This window comes from Gopherus flavomarginatus, chromosome 6, assembly GCF_025201925.1.
Source record: "Gopherus flavomarginatus isolate rGopFla2 chromosome 6, rGopFla2.mat.asm, whole genome shotgun sequence".
Taxonomy (NCBI): Eukaryota; Metazoa; Chordata; order Testudines; family Testudinidae; genus Gopherus; species Gopherus flavomarginatus.
The window spans coordinates 24,098,344-24,123,913 of record NC_066622.1 but is presented as its reverse complement, the minus strand read 5'-3'; the positions used below and the strand labels follow the sequence as shown (position 1 = coordinate 24,123,913).

At 50.1% G+C, this 25,570-nt stretch overlaps 2 protein-coding genes across 3 annotated transcripts in view; both read right to left on the bottom strand.

The window, feature by feature from the left end:
* Positions 1–492: 492 nt before the first annotated feature.
* The window catches only part of LOC127053580 (histone H1.10), a 200,927-nt gene continuing 175,849 nt past the window's right edge, over positions 493–25,570 (bottom strand). The window contains exon 2 of the mRNA XM_050958540.1: positions 493–2,134. Coding sequence (XP_050814497.1) covers positions 1,359–2,012 — 654 coding nt within the window. The 5' untranslated portion in view covers positions 2,013–2,134 and the 3' untranslated portion in view covers positions 493–1,358. The remainder of the gene's footprint in view (positions 2,135–25,570) is intronic.
* Positions 17,652–25,570, bottom strand: part of RAB7A (RAB7A, member RAS oncogene family) — a 31,294-nt gene continuing 23,375 nt past the window's right edge. For both annotated transcript variants that reach the window (XM_050958542.1, XM_050958541.1), the window contains 5 exons: positions 25,387–25,447; positions 23,512–23,638; positions 20,420–20,638; positions 19,313–19,441; positions 17,652–18,970 (listed from right to left, as the gene is read on the bottom strand). In XM_050958542.1, the coding sequence (XP_050814499.1) occupies positions 18,875–18,970; positions 19,313–19,441; positions 20,420–20,638; positions 23,512–23,638; positions 25,387–25,439 (624 nt within the window). In that variant the 5' untranslated portion in view covers positions 25,440–25,447 and the 3' untranslated portion in view covers positions 17,652–18,874. The remainder of the gene's footprint in view (positions 18,971–19,312; positions 19,442–20,419; positions 20,639–23,511; positions 23,639–25,386; positions 25,448–25,570) is intronic.

Below are 25,570 nucleotides of genomic sequence, written 5' to 3'. Positions count from 1 at the left end.
AAGGCGGGGTGGGGGGGAGAAGCTCGCCCCCCGGGAGACGGGGGCAGGAGATGGGGAAAGGTCGAACCTGCGCCGCGACACACACAGCCCCAGCCCCCCCTTCCGCGCAGGGACAGAACATAGGGAGGGGCATGGCCCAAAGCCCCCCGCCCGAGGCTGCTGCCCCCGAACACGCAGCCGCTTTCTCCCCACCCCTCACCGACCGTCTCCGCTGGGGCGCGCCAAGCGCAGCGACCCGCCCCGCCAACTCTCCCCGAGCCCATCCCCCCGCTAAGCGCCGGTCCGCTCCGAGCCCATCCCCCCGCTAAGCGCCGGTCCGCTCCGAGCCCATTCCCCCGCGCCCCAGGAAAGCGCCTGTCCACTCCCCGAGTCCGTTACCCACCCCCCAAGCGCCGGTCCACCATCCGCTCCCATTCTTCTCCCCGCCCCGCCCCGCTAAGCGCCGGTCCGCTCCCCGAGCCCATCCCCCCGCGCACACGGAGAAAACGAGTCAAAGGTTTAAACAATTTATTGACCAACAACAAAAAAGGCCATTGACTCTGAACCCTGAACACGTGGTACAAGCGTTCCGGCGGCGGAGGGGCCGCAATGGGCAGGGCCGCCGCCCCCCCAGGACGCGCACAACCAGCGTCACCCCGCAGTAGGGGTACAAGACTCGCAAGGCTGCGGCAGCCCCGCTGCTGCTAACGACGAGCGGTCCCGCACACAGCCCCCAGGCACTGCCCGCCTGCCGTGCCGCGGCTCACCGAACTGGGGGAGGTGCCCTTTAAGAGGTACCCAGGCGCCATCAGCACGAACTGGCGCCGAACTGGCCGTTTCCATGGCGCCAGGGCGAGAACCAATAGAGGGCGTGGCCACTGTTCGAAAAATTCTAAAGTAGGCCAAAAACCCACCCCATCCCCCGCTACAGCGAACCAGCGCCGGGACCTGTGGGACCCACGTGGCATCGCTCCCTACCGGGGGTGGAGCAGGGAAAATAGAAGCGAAGAGGCTTATGAAAAATAGCTACTATGGAAACTAGGCGGGGGGCGGGCCCTAGCCCTGTAAATCTGGGGCTGCGGCGGGGGCGGACAGAAACCTTCACGGGTGGGGCTCGGGGGCTGCCAAGTAAGAAAACAAGAGCGATGGGCCGCGAGGCTGGGGCAGCCCTAACCCCCATTTCCCTGCCCGCGGCGACGGCTACAGAGCGAGGCCAGCAATACAAATACAACGCGGATAACCTGGGTCTGTCCTCAGAGCAGAGTCTGTCTTAGGGCTCCAAGCCCTGGGGAGCTGGAGTGGGGGGAAGGGTGGGGAAATGTTCTCTCTCCCCGCCCCAGCGTGGTGGGGCGATGGGGGCGCCCTGCCCCCTCCCCCCCTCATGCCTTCCTGCTCTTCAGCGCCTTGGGCTTTGCAGACTTCTTGACCTTTTTGCCCCCCGGGGAGGCGGCTTTCTTGGTCGCCTTCTTGGCTTTGCCCTTGTCTTTCCTGGCGGCTGCGGCGCTGGCTCCTTTCTTGTGCGATTTCTTCTCGGGCTTCTTGCTCTTGGAGGCCGGTTTCTTGTCCGCCCGCCGGGAGGTGGAGGCTGCAGCCTTCTTGTGGGACTTCGGGGCGCTGCTGCCAGCGCTCCCCTCGCTGCCCCCTTCCAGCTTCTTCCTGTTGAGCTTGAAGGAGCCGTTGGCGCCGGTGCCCTTGACCTGGAGCAGGGTGTCGTTCTGCACCAGCGCCTTGATGGAGTATTTCAGGTAGGTCCGCCCGTTCTGCTGGTCGAACCAGGACACCTTCTTGGCCTCATTGTAGATCTTGGCTAGCGAGGAGCCGTTGCGCTCGCCCAGCTTCCGGATCGTCTCCACCACCAGCTGGCTGTACTTGCCCGGCTGGTTCTTCTTCTTGTTGTTTTTCTTCTTTTTGGAGGGAGACAGGGACGAGCCCCCGCCCTTAGCTTTTTTGGCGCCCCCTTTCTTCTCCGGGGCTAGGGGCGCTTCCTCCGCCTCAGTCAGAGGCAGGTCGGCTTCTTCCAACTCCACCGACATGCTGGCCGGGACTGCGCACACTGCAGGGGAAAGAGGCCGATCGATGCCGCGGCAAACCGGTGCACAGAGCTGGGGCTGTCCCGGGCTGGCTTGCGGGCGCCGGCGTCAGGGGAAGCTCTGTTCTCAGAGATGCAATCCGCCTGCCTGCCTGGGCGGGCTCCGAGGCAACCCTTTATATGCACAATGGGCGGACCACGTTGAGAACAACAACAGCCTGGGCCAGGGCCAGCTCCAACTTGTGCTTCTTGGAGCCCCTTTGCGGGGCTCTTGCTCCCAGGTCCGACACCCCAGTGCTGAGGCGGCCCCCCAAAACCCTGCTCCTGACGGTGCCTGACCCCACTGCCCTGCAGCCGGGGCTCTCTGGGCCCGAGAAAGGTCCCAGAGAAGCGATTTAAACAGCACACCCTATGCTGCGGCGAGACAGAGGAGGGGGGCGCCTCGAATAGGGGGGTCTGAGCCTCCCAGGCGGACTTATCCGGCCGCACAATCCCAGAGGCCGGGTAGCGAAGAGGGGGGTCTTGGGCTGGGTCCCCTCTGCGGGTGCCGGGGGTCCACGGCGGCTTTGCTGTCCTGGGGATAATTTGTTGTAACTAACACACTGGACGCCCTCACGTGGTCGGCTGCAGCAGCACGGAGCAAGAAAGACGCTTCCAGGGGGGTCCCCGCCCGATATGGAGGGGCCGAGATTCTGAGAAGCCGGGGTCTCCGCGGCAGGGACCCCGCTCCTAGAAGGACCCCACCGGGCGGTTGAGCGGCGTCACCCAGTTTGGGTCCGGGGTGGTTAGAGTTCTGCCCCACCCTCCCCTCAGGCGCTGCTTGTACCTATATTAAAATACAGGGGTTCGGGAGGGGGCAGGAGCCCTAGATCATCGCTATAGGGCGCGGTGCGTGTGCATGGCTGCAGGCTGCGTCCCAGAGAATGTAGGGGGGAGGGGTACAGCGAAGGGGTTGCAGCGTTTGGGGCTTGCGGAAAGAGGAGGCGCCCTCAGGCGTGTCGCTCTGGAAAGAGGGGTTAATCCCCCCCCCATACACACATCGTGCCCCTTGCACGGGTGTCTGGGCACTGCTGCCCAGTGTGCACTGGAAGGTGCGACAGACAAGGCTCCCCCCGCCCTGCCAGCTCCCTTCCCGGCACAGAGCGTGTCTGCGGGCTCCCCTATGGTGCTGCAGTGGCAAGGGGGATACCGCACGAAAGATCGGGTGCCCCCTCCAAATATGTCCAAATCTCCTCTCCAGATCGCTGCTGCCTTGGCACCGTGGGAGGGTGCCACGCCCCCTCGTCTGTCCTGGGGATCAGGGCACTGACCCTGCGTCTCCAGCACGAGCCAGTCCCCAGCCGGGGGGATCAAGCCCTGGTGCACCTCTGCCTGGGGCCAGGGGGGCGCGGGGCCGGGTGATGTAGAGGGCTAGGGCCGTGGGAGGGCAGTACATCACTGGCACTGGCCGCCGCCTCCTCCGCAGAAAGGGGCGCGTGTGCAGCGCGGCGGGCGGCTCTTTGCAGGCGGCCGCCCGCCGCCCGAGCCCGACCCCGAGCCACCTGGGGGCAGGGGACGAGGCGGTGACCAGAGACCGGAGCGCGCCGCTGAGCGATGCCACGAGGGGAGCGCGGGGGAGGGGCTGCCGCTGAGGTCCCCGACCGCTAGCTCCGCCCGCCGCCCCGACAGGGGCACAGAACAGAGTGTGGGGAAAGCGGCGATTCCCCTCCGCCAAAATGGAGGGGGAGGGCCCGAGAGAACGCCAGTCCTGTCAGCCCCGCTTCGGGGCCAAGGGAAACCTGCTTCCCTCGCTCCTCAGCTGCCCCCCCCCCCGCCGATCCCCTGCACATGGGTGGAGGGGGAGCAACGTCCAGTCCCCCCAAAGCCCGCCATTCACTCCGGCGGCGGGACAAATCCTGAGAATCCCTGCAGCCCCTCGCCCCGCTCCCTGTCTAGCCCCCACACCACCGCCCCACTCCCTTCCCGTCTAGCCCCTGTACTGCCTCCCTTCCGTGCCCTTCCTGTTTGCCCCAACATGTCCCATTCCCGGCTGCCCCTCTACTTTGCCCCCCCCCCCTCAGGGTGACCAGATGTCCCGATTTCATAGGAACAGTACCCATTTTTGGGTCTTTTTCTTATATAGGCTCCTATTAAACCCCCCCCCCCCAAATCCCATCCCAATTTTTCACATTTGCTGTCTAGTCACCCTGCTTCCTCGCTCCCTCCAGTCTCCCTTCCTGTCTGCCCCACCACCTCCCTTCCGCCCCACTTCCCATCTGCCCCACTGCCTTCCCCATTCCCTTCCCAACTGCCTCTACATCGCTTCTCTTACCATCTATGCCACTACCTCCTCCACTCCCTTGCCCCTTCCCATCTGCCCCCACATCCTCTTCCTTTTAACCCCCCTTCCTGTCAGCGCCTCACACTGCCTCTCCCACTCCCTTATACCTCCATCATGTTTGCCCCACCAACCATTCCCATCTGCCCCACTGCCTTCCCCACTCCCTCCCGCTGCCTTCCCATCTGCTCTGCCTGCCCCCCACCCCTGTCCCTTGCCACCCCATCTGCCCCACCACCGATCTCTGCTGTCAGGGGACAGCCACCCACCACTCCTTTCTGTGCACAGAAACACCACCCCCCCCCCCGCCGCCTCCATCTTTTCCTTTACACCCATCCTTCTTTCCTGTAGTTCCCATTGCACTTTTCCTCACTCTCTTTCCAAAGCAAATTCTAATTCTCTGATGGCCTCAGCTCTCTCAGGGCTTAGGCTGCTGTAGGTGCTGCTGTCCTGTCTTTGGTCACTCCGTTACTGAATGTAGCACATTACTGTATGATGCATCAGGTCTCAGATGATACCCTATCATACGCAGAATGGTACTGTCCCAAAGTGAAGCAGGCAAGCAGCCAGGCCCAGCCTCTGCTGGCTGCCCTCCCTCCTCTCCTTACATGTCTCCGGATAAATCAAATTTTTGTTGAGCCCTGCATCCCACAACAGTTTAGGGGTAAATGGATCTGTGCTTAATCTGACAAAGCTTGTGGGGGGACAGCCTGTGAGTTTGTGTGAGAGAGCTGCAGTCCCTTTCTCCCCATGTCGGAGATGTGTATGCCCGCCGGGCAGGGGCATTAGAGAAGGGCTACGTCACAGCCTGTGCCCCTTGGCACCAGGTCTTCTTAGGCCCCCCCCACCCCCCTTCTCAGCTATGGCTGAAGAAATATGAGGACAAAAAGGCAAAAGTAAGCTAGTTGGAAATGTCCCTAAGATATCTGTTGCTGGGCTAATAATGCTCAATACATGCTCTAGCCAATCAGTGCGGGAGCTCTTCCGTTACAAACACTAATAAATTAAGCCTGGTAACACCCCCCCCCCCCGCCCCCGGGAACTGGTGAGCATCAATAAAGCTCTTGTATATCAAGTTCCATCTCTGACAAAGTTTATCTAGCTGAGTCATAGCCCTCTGAAAAGTACAGGGTCAACACGTACAGGCCAACATTTCAAAGCAGCCTTTGAGTGCCTTGATTTCTAGGTACTCAACTTGAAGCTGCAGCTGCTATTGACTCCATTTGGAGCTGTGGTGCTCACCAGCTCTGCAAATCTGCGCCTTACCCTCCATGCCTCGGTTTCCCCATTTGTACACTACAGATTAAAAATAATTCATTGGTGGTTGAAATCATACATACGTGGACGGCAGTGTGGCTAGCACATGGAGCTAGGCTTCAGAACACCTCTGCCACTAGTTTGTTGGCTGACCATGGTCAAGCCATTTCACCTCCTTTTGCCTTAGTTTCCCTATCTTTAAAATAGGGATAAGGATGTAAAGCACTTGGCGCTCTACTCTTGAAAACTGCTATGTAGGAGTTAACTAGTATTATTATTATTACGTCCATAACATACTTTGACAGTTTCTAGTCGGGGGGGGCACTAAAGAAAAGCAAAGCATTACTAATAACTCAGCTCTAATAACTAACATAGCTTATCAGAATGTTGTGACCTTGCAATCACAGAGCAAATAGACCTCACTGCAAAGCTGGGAGAAATGACATTTCCTGTGAGCTAGGACCCAATCTCCAACTCCTGACAATCCAGGGGGAGGTCACATCTGATTGTTCCGACATTTGACATGGCTATTTTCACCCTCATCCTGTGTGAAAGCACTCTGCTCTTCTTAGTCACTGTCCCCCAGTCCTGCCTGCATTGAAGTAAATGGGCTCTGCTTCTTGCAGGATTGGGTGCATTATCTGTTACTGTGGCAGAAACCAAGGTTCTACAGCAAACAGCATCTCTGTCTGAATGTCTTGCATGTATGACGATCACTTCTTTTGGAGAGACCAGGAAAATGGGTCGTGAAGTACCAAGCCCCTGCAATTTCCCATCCCAGAGTCTAGTGCTACCGCTGACTCAACCTCCTGAGCTGTCAATCTGTTTCTTTCATGTATGGTGAAACTGTGCATTTAATAAGCTCTCCTCCACCACAGCCCAGCAGCCATGGAGCTGCTTAAAAATGGGCATGTGCCAAAACCACAATTATCAGCTGACGGCAGCACAGCTGTAGCCTATATATACACCCAGACCTCTCTACCAGGCCACACCACACCAGTCCCCTCAGCTACCCTTTGATCCCAGCTAGAAAGTGTGAAAGAAATGCTTTATCAGTCAGTAAATCCATCTCCCACTTCAATGCTCCCAAACAGCTCTTAGCACAACCTCTCAATAACAATTGACTTGACTATGGGGAATCTTAGCAAGTCAATTTAGATTTGTCCTTAATTATGGGGTTAGCCAGGAGCAGCGCCAGGGTTTTTGGCGCCCTAGGCACAGGGCTGGCTCGCCAGTCCCACGGCTCCTCCGGTGGACCTGCCATAGTCATGCCTGTAGATGCTCCACCAGAGCCGTGGGACCATCCGCAGGGACGCCTGCTGGAGGTCCACTGAAGCAGTCTGCCGCCCTTCCAAATCCTGGTGCCCTAGGCGACCGCCTAGGTCGCCTAAATGGAAGTGCCAGCCCTGGGGTTATCCAAGTGAAGAGACAGCCCCAGGCATCTGTGGCCCACATGGCCTGGCTGAACAGTATTTATCATCCTATACCCTGTGCTGGTGAGAGAACATGGAAGTAAACATGCCAGAGGCTGGTCTCTGCTAACACTGCCCACTGTTCACGGCAATAGCAGTAGGGATAGAGAAGAAAAAGGGGGCCAATCCTGTACTGCTATGCTTTGCTAAGAGCCATTCTGTATGGGCACTAGGAACTTGAGATGGGTGCCAGAACTGAAATTAGCAGAACCTCGCTTACTCTGTCCTTATTGCATCAACACCAATAAATAATCAATGGCCTCAAGAGAAGAATGATGGTTTTGTAGTTAAGGCTTTAGACTGAGACTCAGATCTAGGTTCAGTTGCTGACTCTGCCACCGACCTGCTGAATGCAAGTTAGTTAGGTCCAGATCCACAAAGGGACATAGGTGCCTAAGTCCCCATTTTAGACATGACTGCACCCCACAAACCCCCACATGGCCGATACCTACCCCTAGAGGCACCTACCTTTCCACTGTAAATGTTCACTCGGCATGTATCTTGCTGCATCTGGGGCTGTGCACTGCTGCCTCCCTCTAGGGATCTGGATCTCTAGCTCCTCCTACCTTAGGGCCACAAACGGGGGAAGAGTGTCAGAGGCACACCTAGCTTGCCTGTAGGGCCTAAGCCACCAGTAGGCATGCTAAGAGGCCACCTCACTCCACACAGCCATGTGTGTGGGGAGATGAGGCAATGATCTCCCTTTTAACTTGTGCACCAGCAGTTTGGGCACTCGCCCAGTTTGTAAGAGACACGGAGTTCAAGTCCCACTCTGCCAGATGAGAAGAGATTTGAATGGGGCTATGCCAGATTTCAGGTGAGTGCCCTGGGCTATGGAATATAGTTTGATGTTTGTCTCCCCCTATCTCTACAATTGCAGTTGTTCCATGCTAATTAATTGAAAAATTAAATTTGAATTGCACCAGAGAAAGCATGAGAATCCCTCCATAGCCCAGTGCACTCACCTGAGAGGTGGGAGATCCATGCTCATCAGCGGGATCCGAACTGAGGGTTTCCCACCTCGCATGTGAGTACCCTAATCACTGAGATAAAAGTTGTAAGGATGAGCCTCCTCCCCCTGCCACTTTGTGTGGCGTGAGACCACGGGTACTGGAACAATGTGTACAGTGGGGATGCTGAGAACCATTGAATCAAACTGTAACCCTGTGTATGATAGAAACCATGTCAACCTGTAAACCCTGCATATGATTGAAACCACTTCAAGCCAGGGGGTGCAGCAGCATCCACCCCAGTTTCAGCACCTATGAATGACGGAGATGCCTCACTCATTCTTGCAAAGAATGGCTAAGCTACCGAAGCCCTCTGATGCCAGGAGAGCCTTTCTCTGTGTGTGTGTGTGTGCTGGTGGGACAGTACCCTAAACAATATCAGTGTGGCGGCAGCTCAAGCATCTGCGTCATGCCAAAAAAAAGGGCTGGAGGAGAAAAGCTAATTGGGAGGGGCTGGCTGGAAGGTTTACATCAAAGTCCCAGCCTGAAAGAGTTACACTAGATTCCATCAGGCTGAACCCAGGCATGGTGTTTGAGTCCCACAGACATAGCAATAGGATGCCGCCTGCAAGAAAAGCCTGCAGTCCTGGTGCACAGGATGGAAATATGTGAGTCTCTGTCAGCCCTGCACTCTCGGAATGGGTGCCTAGCGCTCTTTTGAGCTGGCTATTTCACCAGGAGGCAGACCCCTTCCTGGTACAGCTACTCAGGTGATGGAGTTCAGGAGCACTAGCTTCCAAGCCCTGCACCACTGATGTTGCGATGCAGGTTGAGAGTTGAGTTCACTGTGAACTTCTTGGGATTCATTCACCCACAGTATCAAACGGTAGCACTCAGAGGAAGAGGTGCAGGCCATCATCACATGGGCTAGTTAGAACAGGGGCCTGGGAAGCAGGACTGGTCAGTTTGAGCTCTGCTGCTGACTAACTCTGCATGGGCAAGTCACTCAACTTCTCTGTGCCTCAAGTTCCCAATCTGGAAAATGGGGCTATGATATTTACCCACCTCCTAGGAGGCCAAGAGACTTAAAAAGCCGTTTGAAAATCCCTTTGAGCCGGTATAAATATCATCTAGTGCTCTCCCTACAGATTAACATAACCAGCAAAAGCTATTCATCTCAGGCGGGATTCTCCCTTCCGCCCTGGGAGATCCTAAATATTCCTTTCTCCAGATACCCAGTTGCTGAGTTGCTCTGAGTCAGTCACTGTGTTGAGCTGGGGAATAGCCCTGTGGCTGCGCCCAGATCCATCAGGGGGTTCCCGTGCCCCTACGCTGACACTGACGAGGCTGCAATGTTGTGCATTGGCCACCTGGGGCTCCAGGCATTGTGACGTCACCGTCTCCATGGAGGTAGAACACGTTACTCGTGACTATGCATGAGGCGGTACGGGAGTCTCAAAGCAGAGAACCGAGGGGAGCCACAGCAGCAAGGATGGGAACGTGTCAGGTCACCACAGTGGGCTGAGGGTGCATAAAGGGCATGATGTCTGCCCCATGGCAGCAGAGCACCACGCTCGGACTCCACTGGCTCAGTGGGAAGCTGGAGAGACTCTTCTCTGGAGCTGCGAAGGGCAGATAGGGCCCATGCTAGGACTACGATCCGGCATCGGGTCACCCATCTATCTCCAGAGCAGCCCTGGGCAGTGCCATAATAAGGGCGAGCACTTGCCTCAGGCATGCAAAGCAGAGGGGCGCAGCTCTACCGCGATCGGTGGCGCTTCTGAGAGGGACTCAGGGACCTGCTGCCAAATTGCTGCCGAAGAACGAATTAAGTGGCAGCAGCAATTCGGCGGCAGGTCCTTCCCTTTGACAGGGACTCAGGGACCCGCTGCTGTATTAGTGCTGAAGAGCCTGGAGCTGGCCCTTGCCCTGGGTGCAAAAATTCCTTGTTCCGGCTCTGGCCTGGAGCCCCTGCCCTCATCCCCTTAGGGGAGCAAATTTACGCGAGGGGTGGGGTGGAGTTTTATAGTTAAAGGATCAAGCTGCAATTCCTGCCCCTGCCCTTCCCTTGCGGGCCCAGAAACAGCCACTCTGGTTCCCTCCCCCAGAGCTGACTCAATGTTTGTGTCTTTAGAGGACTAGGACAGGGCATGTTCAGCCACCTTGGGGGACACCACAATACGATAGCGAAGGGTCAGCACTGCCCAGCCACACACAAGCCTTGGCTACATTGGTGCTTTACAGTGCTGCAAATTTCTCGCTCAGGGGTGTGAAAAAAACACCCCCCTGAGCGCTGCAAGATACAGCGCTGTAAAGCGCCAGTGTAAACAGTGCCGCAGCGCTGGGAGTGCGGTTCCCAGCGCTGCAAGCTAAACCCCATGAGGATGTGGAGTACGTGCAGCGCTGGGAGAGCTCTCTCCCAGCGCTGGTGCTGCGACCACACTCCCACTTCAAAGCGCTGCCAAGTTTCAAGTGTAGCCATACCCACAGAGATTTAAAGGTGTGGTGCTAGATCCTGTTATCCAGCTCAGTCTAAGGACCACCCTCTACAGCCCTGTCTGGCCTAGGAAATAAATTGTGTGTTTTTGTTTTCCAATAGAGTTAGCTCAACTGAGCTAGCTTAACTCTACTGAAAACCTCCCTCAATACCAGTGCGGCAAACACACTGGCCCTCCCCCCGGGCACAATGCTCACCACAGTGGGCTGAGGGTGCTGAAAGGGCAGGAATGCCTACCCCCATAGTGCCATCGCCAGCTCACTCAGCCACTGGGATACACTTGAGTCACATTTCCAGGCTTACCCTCACAACCACGAGGGTTAGAAACATGGAATTTCAGTGTAAGAGACTCTCACGTTAATTGCATCACTCTGGACCTAAGGCTTTAAGAAAAAGCTCTATTGCAAGACTTTTGTAAAAATCACAAGAATGGCAGCCCCGGCAGCAAACACCAACAGAGTAAGATTTACAGAGTTGCTCTTTTATAAGCAAAGGATGCTCAGAGAGTTAGGGACCAAATGCAACTCATTCAGCCCATCAGCTGGTCACATTCTCCACCTGGCATACTCATGGGCAGTGAACAGTACAACGTCTGGCATACACAAACCCTCAGGCTAGGCCTACACTGCCGTGAGAAGTGAGCCTCCCAGCCCTGGTACACAGACTTGCAGGAGCTCAGCTTGCGTTATCACACTAGAAATAACAGGATGGATGTTGTGGTTAAGGCAGCAGCTCAGGCTTGCTGGCCTGTCTGACCCCATCGGTTGAAGCTCAGGTGGCTAACCCAAGTCTCTGCTGGAGCCTGTTGACATGGGCTGGGAGGCTTACTTCCAGCTGCAGTGTAAACATATCCTTATAGGCCCTGTCCTCAGCAGCCAGCCAAACTGGATTAAAACTCAGTGCCTTGCATGGTGTCAAGTATCAGGGGGTAGTCGTGTTAGTCTATCCACAAAAAACAACGAGGAGAAGAATCTGAAGTGGGTTTTTTTTACCCACAAAAGCTTATTCCCAAATAAATCTGTTAGTCTTTAAGGTGCCACCGGACTCCTTGTTGTTTTTGTGGATTAAAACTGTATTGCTAGTCAGTTCCACATCCTATTTCATTGGCTGTTTGTAGATTGGCACTTTAGGATTCACACTAGAGCTGAAAATCTCTTAATAACAGATAGCTGGCACAGCTTCACTAACCTTTGTTGTCCTGAACGGTGTTTAAAGCATAACACAGCTATACTACAGAAACAGTGCTAGATGGCTGCTAACAACAGCTGGTCTTACAAAACATTGGGGCTAGCACAGACACAACCCTAGTGTGGACAGCAGCTTAATGGAGAGTTAGTAACTTTGTACCCCATATTAGAGCTGAGATCAGAATCATTTTCCTCCTTACCAATCCTCTTCTTCAGAAAACCTAATTACTTGTACCTATACTCAAACCAAACTTGCCCCACTCCCCAAACTCAGAAGCATCCCTTCCTTTTAGGCTGACACACATGGGTGATGATCCCTAGAAATTCTCTCATATATTTGTTGGACGTTGGAGCTTTCCACATAGTCTGATTCTTTTCGGTGTTGGTTTCTAACTCAAGGCCAACAGCAAATCACAGCAGCACTGGGCAAATAGAGATTTTTGCTGCAGATCTATAAATCATTCACTTCACCTAATGTATGTTGTGCTGGTTGCTCACAAATGAAGCAGCCCTGGGAAGTCTGGCTATTGATCAACTCCCCCACCCATGATCCAACATTTAAGAGTGCATCCCCATCCAAACAACATGGTACTAAATCAAATGTTAAACTGCACATGGCGAAATAGGTGTCCTGAGTGCACACCTGAACTTGGTTTACTGAGGCATCAGGAAACAGAATAGAGGAAAGTGGTGGTTTCGGTGTGCCAATTGCTGCCCTTTTCTCCACACTAGCTGAACTGCAGAAGAGGCTTGTTTCTTTAGACTAGAAGCAATATCAAATACTATTCAAGTGCATGAGAGGGGCTGAATGAGCTTGCTCCCATGCTGCTCAGGACAGGGATTAAGTCTTCCTATATTTGTACAGCACCTTGTACAATGAAACCCTGCTCCTAAGAGGCTGGCAGATGCTGTTACAATACAGATAATAAATCAAACAGAGAAGCATTACTGAAAGCTCTCTTTGGTGCCTTCTGGACTTAAAATCTATGACCAACCACAGTGTACAACGAAGTTCAGGGAGGTTAAAATCCCCTTGCCATTTAAATGAGACAATAGAATGTAATTTGAGACTAAGGAGAGACCCACATAAGGGGGCTCCTGAGTTATTTGAAAAATAACTTGATCAAGGTGGTTTTAACTTCAGTGTAATCTATTAGTAACTGGAAGGACATGCTGCTACTTATTCCAAGCAAGCCTTACCACTTGCATTCTAGAGTTGTTTTAAATTTGAAACAGCAAAGGAACTCCTTTCTCCAGGCCTAGCCCAGGATTGGAGATCATGGCCCAACAGCAATTCTGCTACTGGTGTGTATGAACGGCTGCACATGACCTTCCCTTTGCTGATCAGAAATTGCATTTCGATGGACTAGGTAAGTCTCTAACATTGTATTGCAGGAAGCCAGCAGCCCCATGAGTATTCAAAAACATTTTATTTGCTGGGCTACATAACATACTGAGCACATCATTGTTACACTCCCACTCATGGGGCAAAAAGTCTTGCTTTTTTTGGGAAGAGAAATTAATTAGCCTAGACAGGAGGTGATTTATCTGGCACCCACTGTAAGTCTAGATTGTGCAAAGCAGTGTAAAGATGAGACCCTAAATTAAAGCAAAGGTGTTACTGAGAGGAAAGAAATTAAGAGATGACTTGAAGTGGGATTTGGAGAGATGCAGGAAGGCTGGGCCTAGCAGTAGAATGTGCCTGAGACTAGGGAAGATTTTAGAAAGGAACATGTGGCAGACAGCAGACATAAGGACTATTTAATAGTTACTTTGATTTATGAACAGCAGCAGCTCCTGCCCAGGAAGGGCCTGTGTTTTCGAAGCCATCAGACCTGCCTAAAGCCTTTGCAATGTGTATTTGTGTTGTGGAACACTGGGTTACTGCCATCAGCCAGGCCATAAGGTGCTGAGACAAGAGACTAAAGCTTCATTCTTATGCCTTTTGACTCTGCTATGGAACAAGAAGTTGCACACTGAGCCCAGGACACCTTGGCCTAAGTCCACCTGAAGGCTCTGCAAGCCGTCTTGCATTCCATGTTGTGCCTTTAGCACAAAAGGTGCCTGCTATAGGGGAAAGAACAGACGGCCCTTTGATATAGCCAGTGCAGTCTACACTACCCAGTATCGTATCAGAGGGGTAGCTGTGCCACTGTATTTCCACCTGCATCTGTAATTTTCACTCCATGCATCTTAAGTGGATTTTTTACCCATGAAAGCTTATGTCTAAATAAATCTGTTAGTCTAACGTGCCACCGGACTCCTCATTGTTCTACCAAGGGGCTCCCAGTGCTGCAGTGGCAGCACACACCACTATGGGAAAGAGCAGCAGGAGAACACACTGCACAAGCACAGCCTCTCAGGGATCTACGTACTGCTTTAGTGGATTAAAAGCAACAGTGGAGTGGCCTGTAGCACTGTAGGGCCAGACAGAGTTCTGAAGCAGTCCCTCAGTCTCCAGTTGTGTCTGCTAGGGGATGCTTTCCTCACTGGGGAGAGAAGTTGGCTATAGCGGTAAGAGGCTTCCTACACTAGAAGCAAGCTCCAGCCCAGAGCTTTGCTTTAAATGCTGATAGCCACAGGAGCAGGCCTGCTCCGGTCTGTTTATGATTAACTAAGAATGCTTTGGCACTGGCCTCCCTCTCCACAAACAAACTGAGTTACTCAGTCCAGACTCTAAAGCAGGGGAAAAGGGATATATCCTTCCTCTTCAGAAGGGTTCTTCCACCCCACTACATTTGCTTGCTGTGTTAAGCTGCAAAGGCAGGACTATAGTTTAAGTAGCATGAGCAGCTGCTAAAGCTTAGAAGAGGGGTCGGCGACCTTTCAGAAGTGGTGTGTTAAGTCTTCATTTATTCACTCTAATTTAAGGTTTTGTGTGCCAGTAATACCAGGGTTCTCAAAATGGGGGTCAGGAGCCCTCAGAGGGTCACAAGCTGTCAGCCTCCACCCCAAACACCACTTTGCCTCTAGCATTTATAATGGTGTTATAAATTAAAAACACTTTTTTATACATTTAAGTGTGGAGGGGGGGAATTGCACTCAGGCCTGGTCTACATTACATGTTTAAACTGATTTTAGCAGTGTTAAACCGATTTAACGCTGTACCCATCCACACTACGAGGCCCTTTATATCGATATAAAGGGCTCTTTAAATCGGTTTCTGTACTCCTCCCCGACGAGAGGAGTAGCGCTAAAATCGGTATTACCATATTGGATTGGGGTTAGTGTGGCCGCAAATCAACGGTATTGGCCTTCGGGCGGTATCCCACAGTACACCACTGTGACCGCTCTGGACAGCAATCTGAACTCAGATGCAGTGGCCAGGTAAACAGGAAAAGCCCTGCGAAATTTTGATTTTCATTTCCTGTTTGCCCAGTGTGGAGCTCCAATCAGCATGGGTGGCAATGCAGTCCCAAATCCAAAAAGAGCTCCAGCATGGACCGTACAGGAGATACTGGATCTGATCGCTGTATGGGGAGACAAATCTGTTCTATCAGAGCTCCATTACAGAAGACGAAATGCCAAAGAGTTTGAAAAAAAATCTGCAGGCTACACAGTGCTCCGTGACAAGCATAACGGGAAGCCAGAGACTCAAATGCACACTCATGGAGGGAGGGGGTACCAAGGACTCCAGCCATCCCACAGTCCCCAGCAGTCTCCGAAAAGTAGTTGCATTCTTGGCTGAGCTCCCAATGCCTGTAGGTTCAAACACATTGTCCAGCGTGGTTCAGGATATAGCTTGTCAATTTACTCCCTCCTCCCACCATGTGAAAGAAAAGGGAAAGAAATAGTTTGACTTTTTTCAATGTCACCCTATGTCTACTGAATGCTGGTAGTAGATGCGATGCTGCAGCAGTGAAGAGTAGTATCTGCTCTTCTCCCTTCCCCGGTGGTAGACAGTACAATATGACTGCTATCCGTCGTCACCATCAGCCCATGCTTGATAATTGCTGAATACCCCGGCTGGCCTCAGGGGCGCCTGGGTAAAAATAAGAATGATTCTTGGTCATTCCCAGTAGATGGGACAGAACAGCTGTTAACCATCCTCATCATAGCAATGGGGGGCTGAGCTCCATCAACCCCCTCCATTTCCTGTGTAAAGAAAAGATTCTGTACTGCGTGGACTATCATAGCAGCAGCATGCTGGGCTCTCTCCTCCGCACCACTTAATGTCCTGCCTGGACTGTCATAGCACCAGGAGGCTGCCTCTCCCTCATTTTATCCCACTAGCAACTCACTGTTTGTTATTCCTGCGTTCTTTATAACTTCATGACAAATGGGGGGGGGAGGGGGATATTGCCACAGTAGCCCAGGAAGGTTGGGGGAGGAGGGAAGCAATGGGTGGAGTTGTTGCAGGGGCACTCCCCATGAATGGCATGTAGCTCATTTCTGCAGGATCTGACATGGAGCAGCTGTGCTCTCTGATACACTGGTTCTCTAGTACACTTGCCCCATATTCTAGGCAGGACTATTTTTAGAAACCATAAAGGAAGGATTGACTCGGGGAGTCATTCCCAGTTTTGCTTTTGTGCCCCCGGCCGATCTCAGCCAGGGGCACCCATGATAGCAGCAGACAGCACAGAAGGACAGATAACCATCATCTCATTGCCAAATTACATTGGCAGCAGATGGTACAGAACGACTGGTAACCATCTCTGCTATCATGCAAAAGCAAATGAATGCTGCTGAATAGTGCTGGAGTATCGCCTCTGTCTGTGGCATCCAGTACACATACGGTGACTGTAAAAAAAAAAAAAAAAAAAAAAAAAAAAGGGCTGAATGGGCTCCACAGTTGCTATGCTATGGCATCTGCTAGGGCAATCCAGGGAAAAAGGGTGCAAAATGATTGTCTGCTGTTGCTTTCCTGGAGGAAGGAATGATTGATGACATTTACCCAGAACCACCCGTGACAATGATTTTTGCCCCATCAGCCACCGGGCTCTCAACCCAGAATTCTAAGGGGCAGGGGAGACTGGGAACTATGGGATAGCTACCCACAGTGCAATGCTCCAGAAATCGATGCTAGCCTCGGACCATGGATGCACACCGCTGAATTAATGTGCTTAGTGCGGCCGCGTGCTCTTGACTTTATACAATCTGTTTTATAAAACCAGTTTATGTAAAATTGGAATTATCCTGTAGTGCAGATGTACTCTCAGACTTGCTATGTGAAAGGGGTCACCAGTAAAAGAGTAGGAAAGCCCCTGCAGTAGTACATTTTAATGTTTTTAGGTCTCTTTTGGAAAGTCTAGTATATATAACTAAACTATTTTAAGTAAAGTAAATAAGGTTTTTAAAGTGTTAAAGAAGGCTAATTAAAGTGCAAGGGCCCCTGAACTGGTAGCCAGCACCTGGGCAGTGAGTGGCACTGAAGAAAAAAGAGAGAGAGAGAGAGAGAGAGAGAGAGAGAGAGAGAGAGAGAAGTCAAGGAGACTCCACAGCACTGAAGTGTAGTGCAACACTTCTTCCTGCAGAAGGAAGAGTGCCTGGGTGTAGCAGTTAGACACCACCAGCAGGCAGGGAATGCACATCAGCCAATCACATTATGTTAATGTGAACATTATTTTACAGGAACTGCCTAGGACTCCAAGAGGCTGAGATATCAGGGTACAATGAAGCCAACTGTCCACTTGTTGTACAGCAGATGATGCAATTAGAGCTTTAACAGCCCCATAACCTGTTGCATCATCTGCTGGAGTCTCTAGAAACAGCTTCCCTCAAGCCTTTTCTATGAGTTTTATCAAGCTGTTAAAAGGCTTGCTCATTTCCATTAGTCAAGAGTTTAAAGCTACAGAGATCAGATTTTTCTCTAGAAAATAGCAATTAATAGAAAGGGTGGTAGACAAGGCCCTTCATTTAGGAAGGGCTCACTGTAATTTAGTTCCAAGAGTTCCCATTACAGAGGGTCAGGGACAGTTTAGTAATAGGGAAGATAATGAGAAACAGGAGGGCAAACCAAGTTCATTCTCATTAAGTTTATTGGCATCATGTTTGTCTTTACAGAACTGCTCAGCCTACGTACTAGAATGTAGACTTCTGGAAAACAGGTAGAAGTGTCCCATTGAAGCAAGCTACAAATGCAAGAACAAGGACTAGGGAAGAGGAGGAAAGGGAGGGGACAACCAAGTTTTTCCCATACCAAAAATTCCAGATTAGTGGTCAGCAAGAAGGGAGAGAAGATTTATAATCCAAGTCATTTGTCAAGGGATGACCACCTCAACCCAGAAAACGGGAAAGATGAGCTCCATCCACGAAAGGTGGGAAGTCACTGGAACACCTCAGACTCTTTGCATTCTTTGCAGAACATTTAAAGGTAAGTGGGCAGGGAAGGCGAACAAACAAGATGAGCATTTGACAGTTGTATTTAGTTTTTGGAATCCAATAATCCAGTATGCATATCCTCCTCTGAAAGTTTAACTACAAGGAAGCCAGACAAATTTTCCAGGAGATGAAGCTTTTTTCAGCTCTCAAAGTCAATAAAAAGACTTACATAATTCTTGCTTCTACTGTACAGAATACTGCCTCTATCTGGACTTCATTGCTAGCACGCTGCATTTCAGCGTCGTCCTCACTTTCTAGCCAATCTGTGTTTCAGTACTTAAACATGTAATTCAAGAATTTTACACTAATTTATACATTTTAATTGGTTGCATATATTAACATGTACTATAAGATTTTTCCTAAAGAAGCATTACATAATACATGGATACTGTAAAAAGATCTGATTAGTTAAAAGTAACAAGCATTAACAGAGATACATACAAAACTCAACCTAATTGGACTGAGTGCTGAGCTTGCAATGAACTATGGGTAATCAGCCTTTCCAGTTGCAGCCTTCACAGGGGAACACAAGACAGTTAAAAATGTATGTCACTTGTTACACAGATTACCTGTAAACAGTTTCTTTCCATTGGACACCTGAAATTAGCTTACGTTCCAAACATACATAAGAATTTCCATTTTAAACTAAGAGAAAGGCCTGTTACCATGAAGTGATGTGGAAGGATGTAGGGGCATGGATGAGTTGTGTGTAGAAGAATGGGCTTACAGTTGCTCATGGTAAATGGGAGGATTTTGGCAGCTGGAGATGGAAGTTTATTTTGTTTTTACATAGAAGAGGGGCTGTGTGTTTGAAGGCCTAAGTGTGATCTGTTTGTGAAGGACTGTGCTCAACCCCTCCATCTCAGCAGCTGCAGGACTCTGCAGTGGCCTTTGCTCGGTCATTCTTGTCTAGTTTGATGGGTTCAGGGAATTCGTTGTAGAGCTCCACCTCTGTTTCCTAAGGAGAGAAGAGTCACCAGTTACAGATTTTACTCCTTATTCTCAGCTACTGAAGTGAAAGAGGTAATGTGGAGCGTTACAGATGGCTGTTGGGGAAGAAGGCTTTCTGCTGGGAAGAGGGAGTAGGGAATGCTCTCTTTGGTGTCTTTCAGACTGAATGTGCCAAGTCAGCACTGACACCGTCTTTGGGAAGGGTTAGATACTGATGCAGGGAAGTCAAATTCAGCATGTCTCTTGCTAGTGGCATTAGCTTAAATGCAACATGAATTGCTTAGATTCTGCATGCAGAGTTGTCATTGGACAGCCACTAGAGGGCACTAGATATTTCTTCATATCATACCTGTTTAAGTGCATTCCGTGCAATTGTCTGGAAAGCTTGTTCCACATTAATGGCCTCCTTGGCACTAGTTTCGAAGTAAGGGATGTTATTTTTGCTGTAGCACCAAGCCTGTGCTCGTTTTGTGGTAACCTGTATGAGGAACAGGGAAGAATCACCACCTTCATCTATGCAAAGGGCACTCAGTGCCAGTATTGGTTGCCAAGTGGAGATTTTAATTGAGAAAATACCTACCACACCTATGGACAGAAAGCTAGCATCCAGTTGATCAGCCAAAGCTGCTGCCTTAGGTAGAAGGCCAATACAGTATTGTTTAAATCCTAATTGCAGTAAGATTTTGCTACAGCTGTAGCAAATGTTAGATACTTTGTCTAGAATGCAGCTAGTTTAAACACCACTACCAAGCATTTTGGTATCAGTTCTCCAAGAACTATGGAGTCATCTGCATGGTTAAACTCTCCCCAGCCTTTGAGGGGCAGGGGGGAAATACAAAAGGGTCAGGTGTACACTGGATGTTACAATGTACTTCCTCACTTTCTCTTGCATGTTGCCCATGTTGTGAGAGTCTTTAGCAGACCCAGTCAGTTTGAGAACAGCTGGGATTTTAGGACAGAGATTGAACCTTTGCTTGAGGGTATCCTGAAGGATGTTCACCCACCCCCTCCTGCCCCTGATTCCTGAGAGAAAGCCTCCCCTTTATGTATGTTGCAAACCCTACTGTCACAATGGATACCCCCTCTCCTCCATACAGCATGCAAGACAGACCAGCAACATTTTCTCCAAGCCAGAGGTGACCAGGAACTGTATGGAGTAAGATAGTCTTTTAGATGGCTTGGAGCTGCTAAATAAGACTCAACTAACATCTGTGCTGCACATCCTGAACCACTGCCTCATGTTTCCTCTAATGTTATGCCCCTTCTCTGCACAGGAATGTAGGCCTCTGTAGAGGCCAGATGGGTAGCTCTCTTCACAAGGACCCAGGTTGAAGAGTGTTAGCTGTGACTCTTTATAAACCACCCTGATGCTCTGGGCTAGACTAAGCTGCCTCTTAGGATTGTCCTGACAAGCTCTCCAATTCAATAGCTTTAGAGAAAGGCCACTGTGACTTACTTGTCTGTTTTCTAGGTCAATCTTGTTTCCCAACACAACAAAAGGGAAGTTCTCAGGATCTCTTGGACTGGCCTGAATGAGAAACTCGTCCCTCCAGCTGTCTAGGGTTTTAAATGTATTTGGAGCCGTCACATCGAATACCAGTACACAGCAGTCTGCTCCTCTGTAGAAGGCCACACCCAGAGACTGAAACCGTTCCTGTCCTGCTGTATCCCATATCTATAGAAAAAGCAGAGGAACAGAGTTAGTAGAGAAGTTATTTACTAGCCAGGCGTGGGTCTTGGGGCAGCTCTAGCGCTGCTCGAACTGTGGGTAGAGACCCCTCACAGGGGGTCACCATGTTATTACATGGGGGGTTGCAAGCTGTCAGTGTCCACCCCAAACCCTGCTTTGCCTCCAGCATTTATAATGGTGTTAAATATATTTGTGTTTTTAACGTATGGGGACGTGTGTCACACTCAGAGGCTTGCTGTGTGAAAGGGGTCACTGGTACAAAAGTCTGAGAACTCCTGCTCTAGTGCCATTGTTCAAATTGAGCGATCTAGCAGGTTTGCTCATTCAGTGCTCCTTGGAATTCTGCAGTCTTCAACCAGCCTCATGGCAGTGTTGAGAGAAGTTTAGGGACTTCTCCTTACATCTCCTGCACATACATGTTATAAAAAATGCATGTGTCCAAGAAGTCACTATAAGCTGAACAAAAATGGCTCCCTGTAAGAGGCAAGACTACCATAGTTTCAGAGTTGTATCAAAATTCAGAATCCTGTCTCAGTTTAGAGCAGTTCATCAAGAGGTTTTTAAAATAAGTGACTTTGCTTTTGTAAGCCAACTGTGTATAGTCTTGACAATCAAATCCCAAAGTATGTTGCATTGTTACAAAAGATACAGAGTAGGCAGCCACAGGGAGCCTAGACTAGATCCGAGCAACATCGAGTCACATTTGGAAGTTAAGTTTCCCCTTGAGCTTTTCAGACAGATCTGAGAATTCAGTAGTGCTTTCATATGTTTGTGTATCTCTTTTACAAGTTTCACTATGTACCTCAACCCACCAATAGCCAAGTAACCAACAGAAACAAGCTAAGACAACTCTACAAGCAAGTTGTTTCCCTACAAGCCAATGTGATTTGGTCAGGAATTCTATGCACTAATATTCTACCATGCAATTCCTTCCCCCTGCTCCCAGACTCAATCCATTTCTTCTTCCACAAGACAGCTAGAATTCCTGCCTGCAGCTGGTTTGAGTTTAATTGCAAGCTGGAAATTCAACAGCAGGTTCTGTTAAAGTGACTCCTGGGAAGTCTCTTCCCTGCCTTGTCTCACTCCCTTTTGTTTAAGGAACAGAGCAAAATCTGCAGCAGGGTTGGGAAAAGTCAAGTATGATGGCAGTTGTGTTTTAGCTCATTTGAAGTTGGGTGGACAGACTGTCCACTGCAGAGTATCCACACTAGAGCGCTACCCCCTGAAATACTTCTGGAAACTCTTGTGTTCCATAGTAGACATTTCCCTTCTATAGCTTTTTATATCTGAAGAGATTAGGATTTGAGAAGACTGATTTTGCTAATGAGAGCACCAGAATAGGAAGTTGAGGGATACAAGTCTTCATGCTTCAGAGGGTAAGCCAGCCATTACTTGACATGCCAGGGAAGGGCTTCCCTCAGCCGCCTATTTCATAACCTTTCAATGCGGGGGGGGGGCGGGGGGGGAAGGGAAGGGGGGGGAAGGGATTTACTGAATCTTCCTAAAGAGGAGCCGTTTAGTTACTAGTACTAGAGACTAGACTAGTGACCTGGCAGTTCTGTTACCTACTGATCAGGAATATTGACATTTGGTATGGGAAGAAAAGAGTTAAGCCAGTTGGGTGAACTGTCTTCAATCAGGGTGATATGTTCTATTCTAGGTTTGACTATCATACTGTACACTCCCTCTTAGCCCCCACTCCCTGCCAGGGGCAGGCCTCCTTAGGGAGGTGTGGAGAAATGTTTGGGAGGCAGGGAGCAAGGCCTGGGCCAGCCTCCACAGTAGTGTTCTAGCCTAGAACATTCAGGGTCTACATACACTACAAGTCTAGACATGCTATTGTACTCTTGGGGCATCCTTGTATTAGTGTGTTTAAAGAACCAAGTCTGATAGTGTTCCAGCCTGGGACCTGGTGGGAATACTACCCAGCAGCTCTGTAAGTGTCCCATATACAAATAAAGCAGTGTTAGAACACCAAAACAACTAAGCACTGGTGTTATTAGGTTGCATGGAGTCCTGTTTACACTGCTCCTCCACATAGGATGGGAAGCTATTTTGGCTGGAACTGTTGGTAAACAAGTCTCCTCCAACTTACTGTCTAGGCCACTGTACACAGGGCCTTACAAGCAGGTGGTTAGATTTATGTACATGACTAACCTGCGGTCTGCTAGAGAGAAAGGAGCAATTCTTATAAAAGGCCTTTCATGGGTGCCTGGCTCCAACTACTCTGCTTTCTCCTCCCACCCATGTGGGGAAGATTTATTCAGTTGATAAGGCAAGGATACTTCCCACTTATCCAGTTAAGAAAGTTGGGACTGTATTGAACTAAAGTTCTTGGATCTTAGCCCAGTATACAGTCTTCCTTATGCCACCTTTGTAGTCTGATTGGTTGCTATAAGGCCTTCTGTTTTGACTGGTTACAGCCAGCCTTCAGAACGCCCCACCATGTGATGGTTTCACTTTGAGGCCTTCCCCTGATCTCTACCTCCTGCTCCTTGAGAAAGGCTTCTCCCGCCTTCCCTTAAATGGAACTGAGGAGCTGCATTTAGTATCTGAGAGGGTTAGAAATTGATGGCCAAATGGAGAAGAGTAGCTAAGGAATGCAAAAGATCCAAGGAGCCAGCAGAGATATTTGGAGAATTATGGCTATGAGTCACCTGCAGTTAATCCAATCCTGAGCCAACATGCAGGGAATATTACTATGAATGAGCACAGAAATGCTGACCTCACTCTGCTGCCTACCTTTGGCATGAATGTGTACTTCTGCCCAATCCTGAGCACTCTACATCAGAGCTGTGAAAACCTCTTAAAAATAGGCAAACAAACAGATGAGCTAGCAGCTCAGTCACTACCATTACCTGCATTGTGACTAATCTATCATCCACCATCACCTCCTTTGTCAGGAAGTCTGCTCCTATTGTTGCTTTGTATTGGTTACTAAATTTCTTGTTCACATACTGGTTCATGAGTGATGTCTTCCCCACCCTGTAGGAAGAAACAAAACAAGGCAAGACTAATCAAGTAGTTTCTGCAGACAGCATTTTGATACCCACAGCAGATTCAGTTCAAGTGTTTTTGCTTTATTTAATAGCATGACTGAGGTACCAGGACCTTCACTCTGAAGAAGTGTGTTGACCAAATGCCCGAGCCCAGTGAGCTGGACATTAAGACACTCGCATCATCCTGGACAGGAGAAGTGACTATGAATCTCCTTGAGCAAGAGAGATGTTCAGATTGCATAATACAGTTAGTTTTGGGGGCTGTGTAAGCTCAACCAGCCTATTTGGTTCTGACCAGGAAAGGGAGTAATGGCAAAACACTTTTGGAAGTGTTGCTTTAGTACAGACATTCCCAAACTTTCCCAGGGATAGAAAGACACTGGGGGACTGGGTAGCTCATGCCTGGAGCAGCAGCAGGGCTTGGCTGGAGCCCATCCCCAAAGACCTACTTAGTGCAGACCAGGGCTCTTTGCGCTCCCTCCCCAGCATAGGGCCAGTCACTCCTGCAAGCTCTGGAGGGAAATATTCAGAGCTGTGGCCAGTCAGGTGTCTGGGCTAGGGCAGCAGCAGGGTGTGTAGAGTGTGCAGGGAGTCTAGCAGACTGCAATTGGAGCAGGGCAGCTCTCCCCATCCCTGACCACTGGGGACTCCTGTGCACTCTGCTGCCCTGGCCCAGACAGCCCTATGCCACCCCTCCGCCACCATAGGCTTGTGGCATGTCTCCCCTGGCCTGGAAGGGTGTGCCAGTTTGAAGACACTGCTTTAGAAGATTCTAGTCCTCAAAGGATGAGGAGATAGTACCCAGTGCAAAGGGACCCCCCCCCCCCCCCAAACTTGATTTTAGGCCTTCAGATAAGCGACAGGAACTGGCTTCCAATAGAAAATTAGCTATTGCTCTCACACCTCAAGTTCCTTCAGGTTAAAGTGATCCTTGCCCCAGGTAGTGAAAACAGCTAATGGAATCTAACACTATGAATAAGACAGTTTTAATGGTATTGCTACAGTAGCCAAACAGCTCCTTTATGTCCTGTGGAGACAGACCTTAACATACTTGCTTAGTGAAGTAGCCTAGGGAGTGGAGATTCTCCCAGAGATACCAGCATAGAGGTTATATCCACTCCCTCAAGGCAGCCAAGTATTCTCTGTTTAACAGCTTGTTGGATGTGGTGGTGGGACAGATTTGACCCTGAATCTCATCAGATAAACAAATTACTGTTTGTGCAGCAAATCCAGGAACAAAAAGCAAGTGCCTGCTTCACTGATGAACAGGAACCTGAAGTTTTACATCTTTGCTCAAAGTATCACTGAAGCGTATTATTCAGTACTCCCAGATCACAACAACATTTAAGCCAAGCGAGTGGCTAGCACAGTGTGTTGTTTGAAGACCCCATTCCTCATTGCCCAATGTGAAGGTAAAAGCTTTAGGAGATCTGAAGTCTTATTCCTGGGAGGTTTCTAATGCAGATTTAGAAGATTTACCACAGAAGCTTTGGCAATACTGTAGATTTCAGTATTTAGAAGTACTGGCATTGGGGACAAACACTGGGAAGAAGGGATAGTCAAGTGTTCTTAAAACCATAAAGGCAGCATAGTAGCTACTTTCCACAGCCCAAATATCCAATACTTCACTGGTCCTAACTAGGGCAGAACACAAGCATTTGCAAGCCACATTACAGGATACTTGAGCTGGATACAAGTCATTTACATTACGTTAATAAAGGCTCTGCCACTTACCCAGAGTCTCCAAGGATGATGACTTTCAGTAACACTTTCTTCCTAGAAGTCATCTTTCAAACTAAAAGGAAAGAGATAAGTTCCCATCACTCATGAGGAAGTGACTGCACACTGTTTTCACAAAAAGTGAGGCAGTTAACATGGAATTGAAACAGCTCATAGAAGTCCTGTGGCTCTTCTAGCT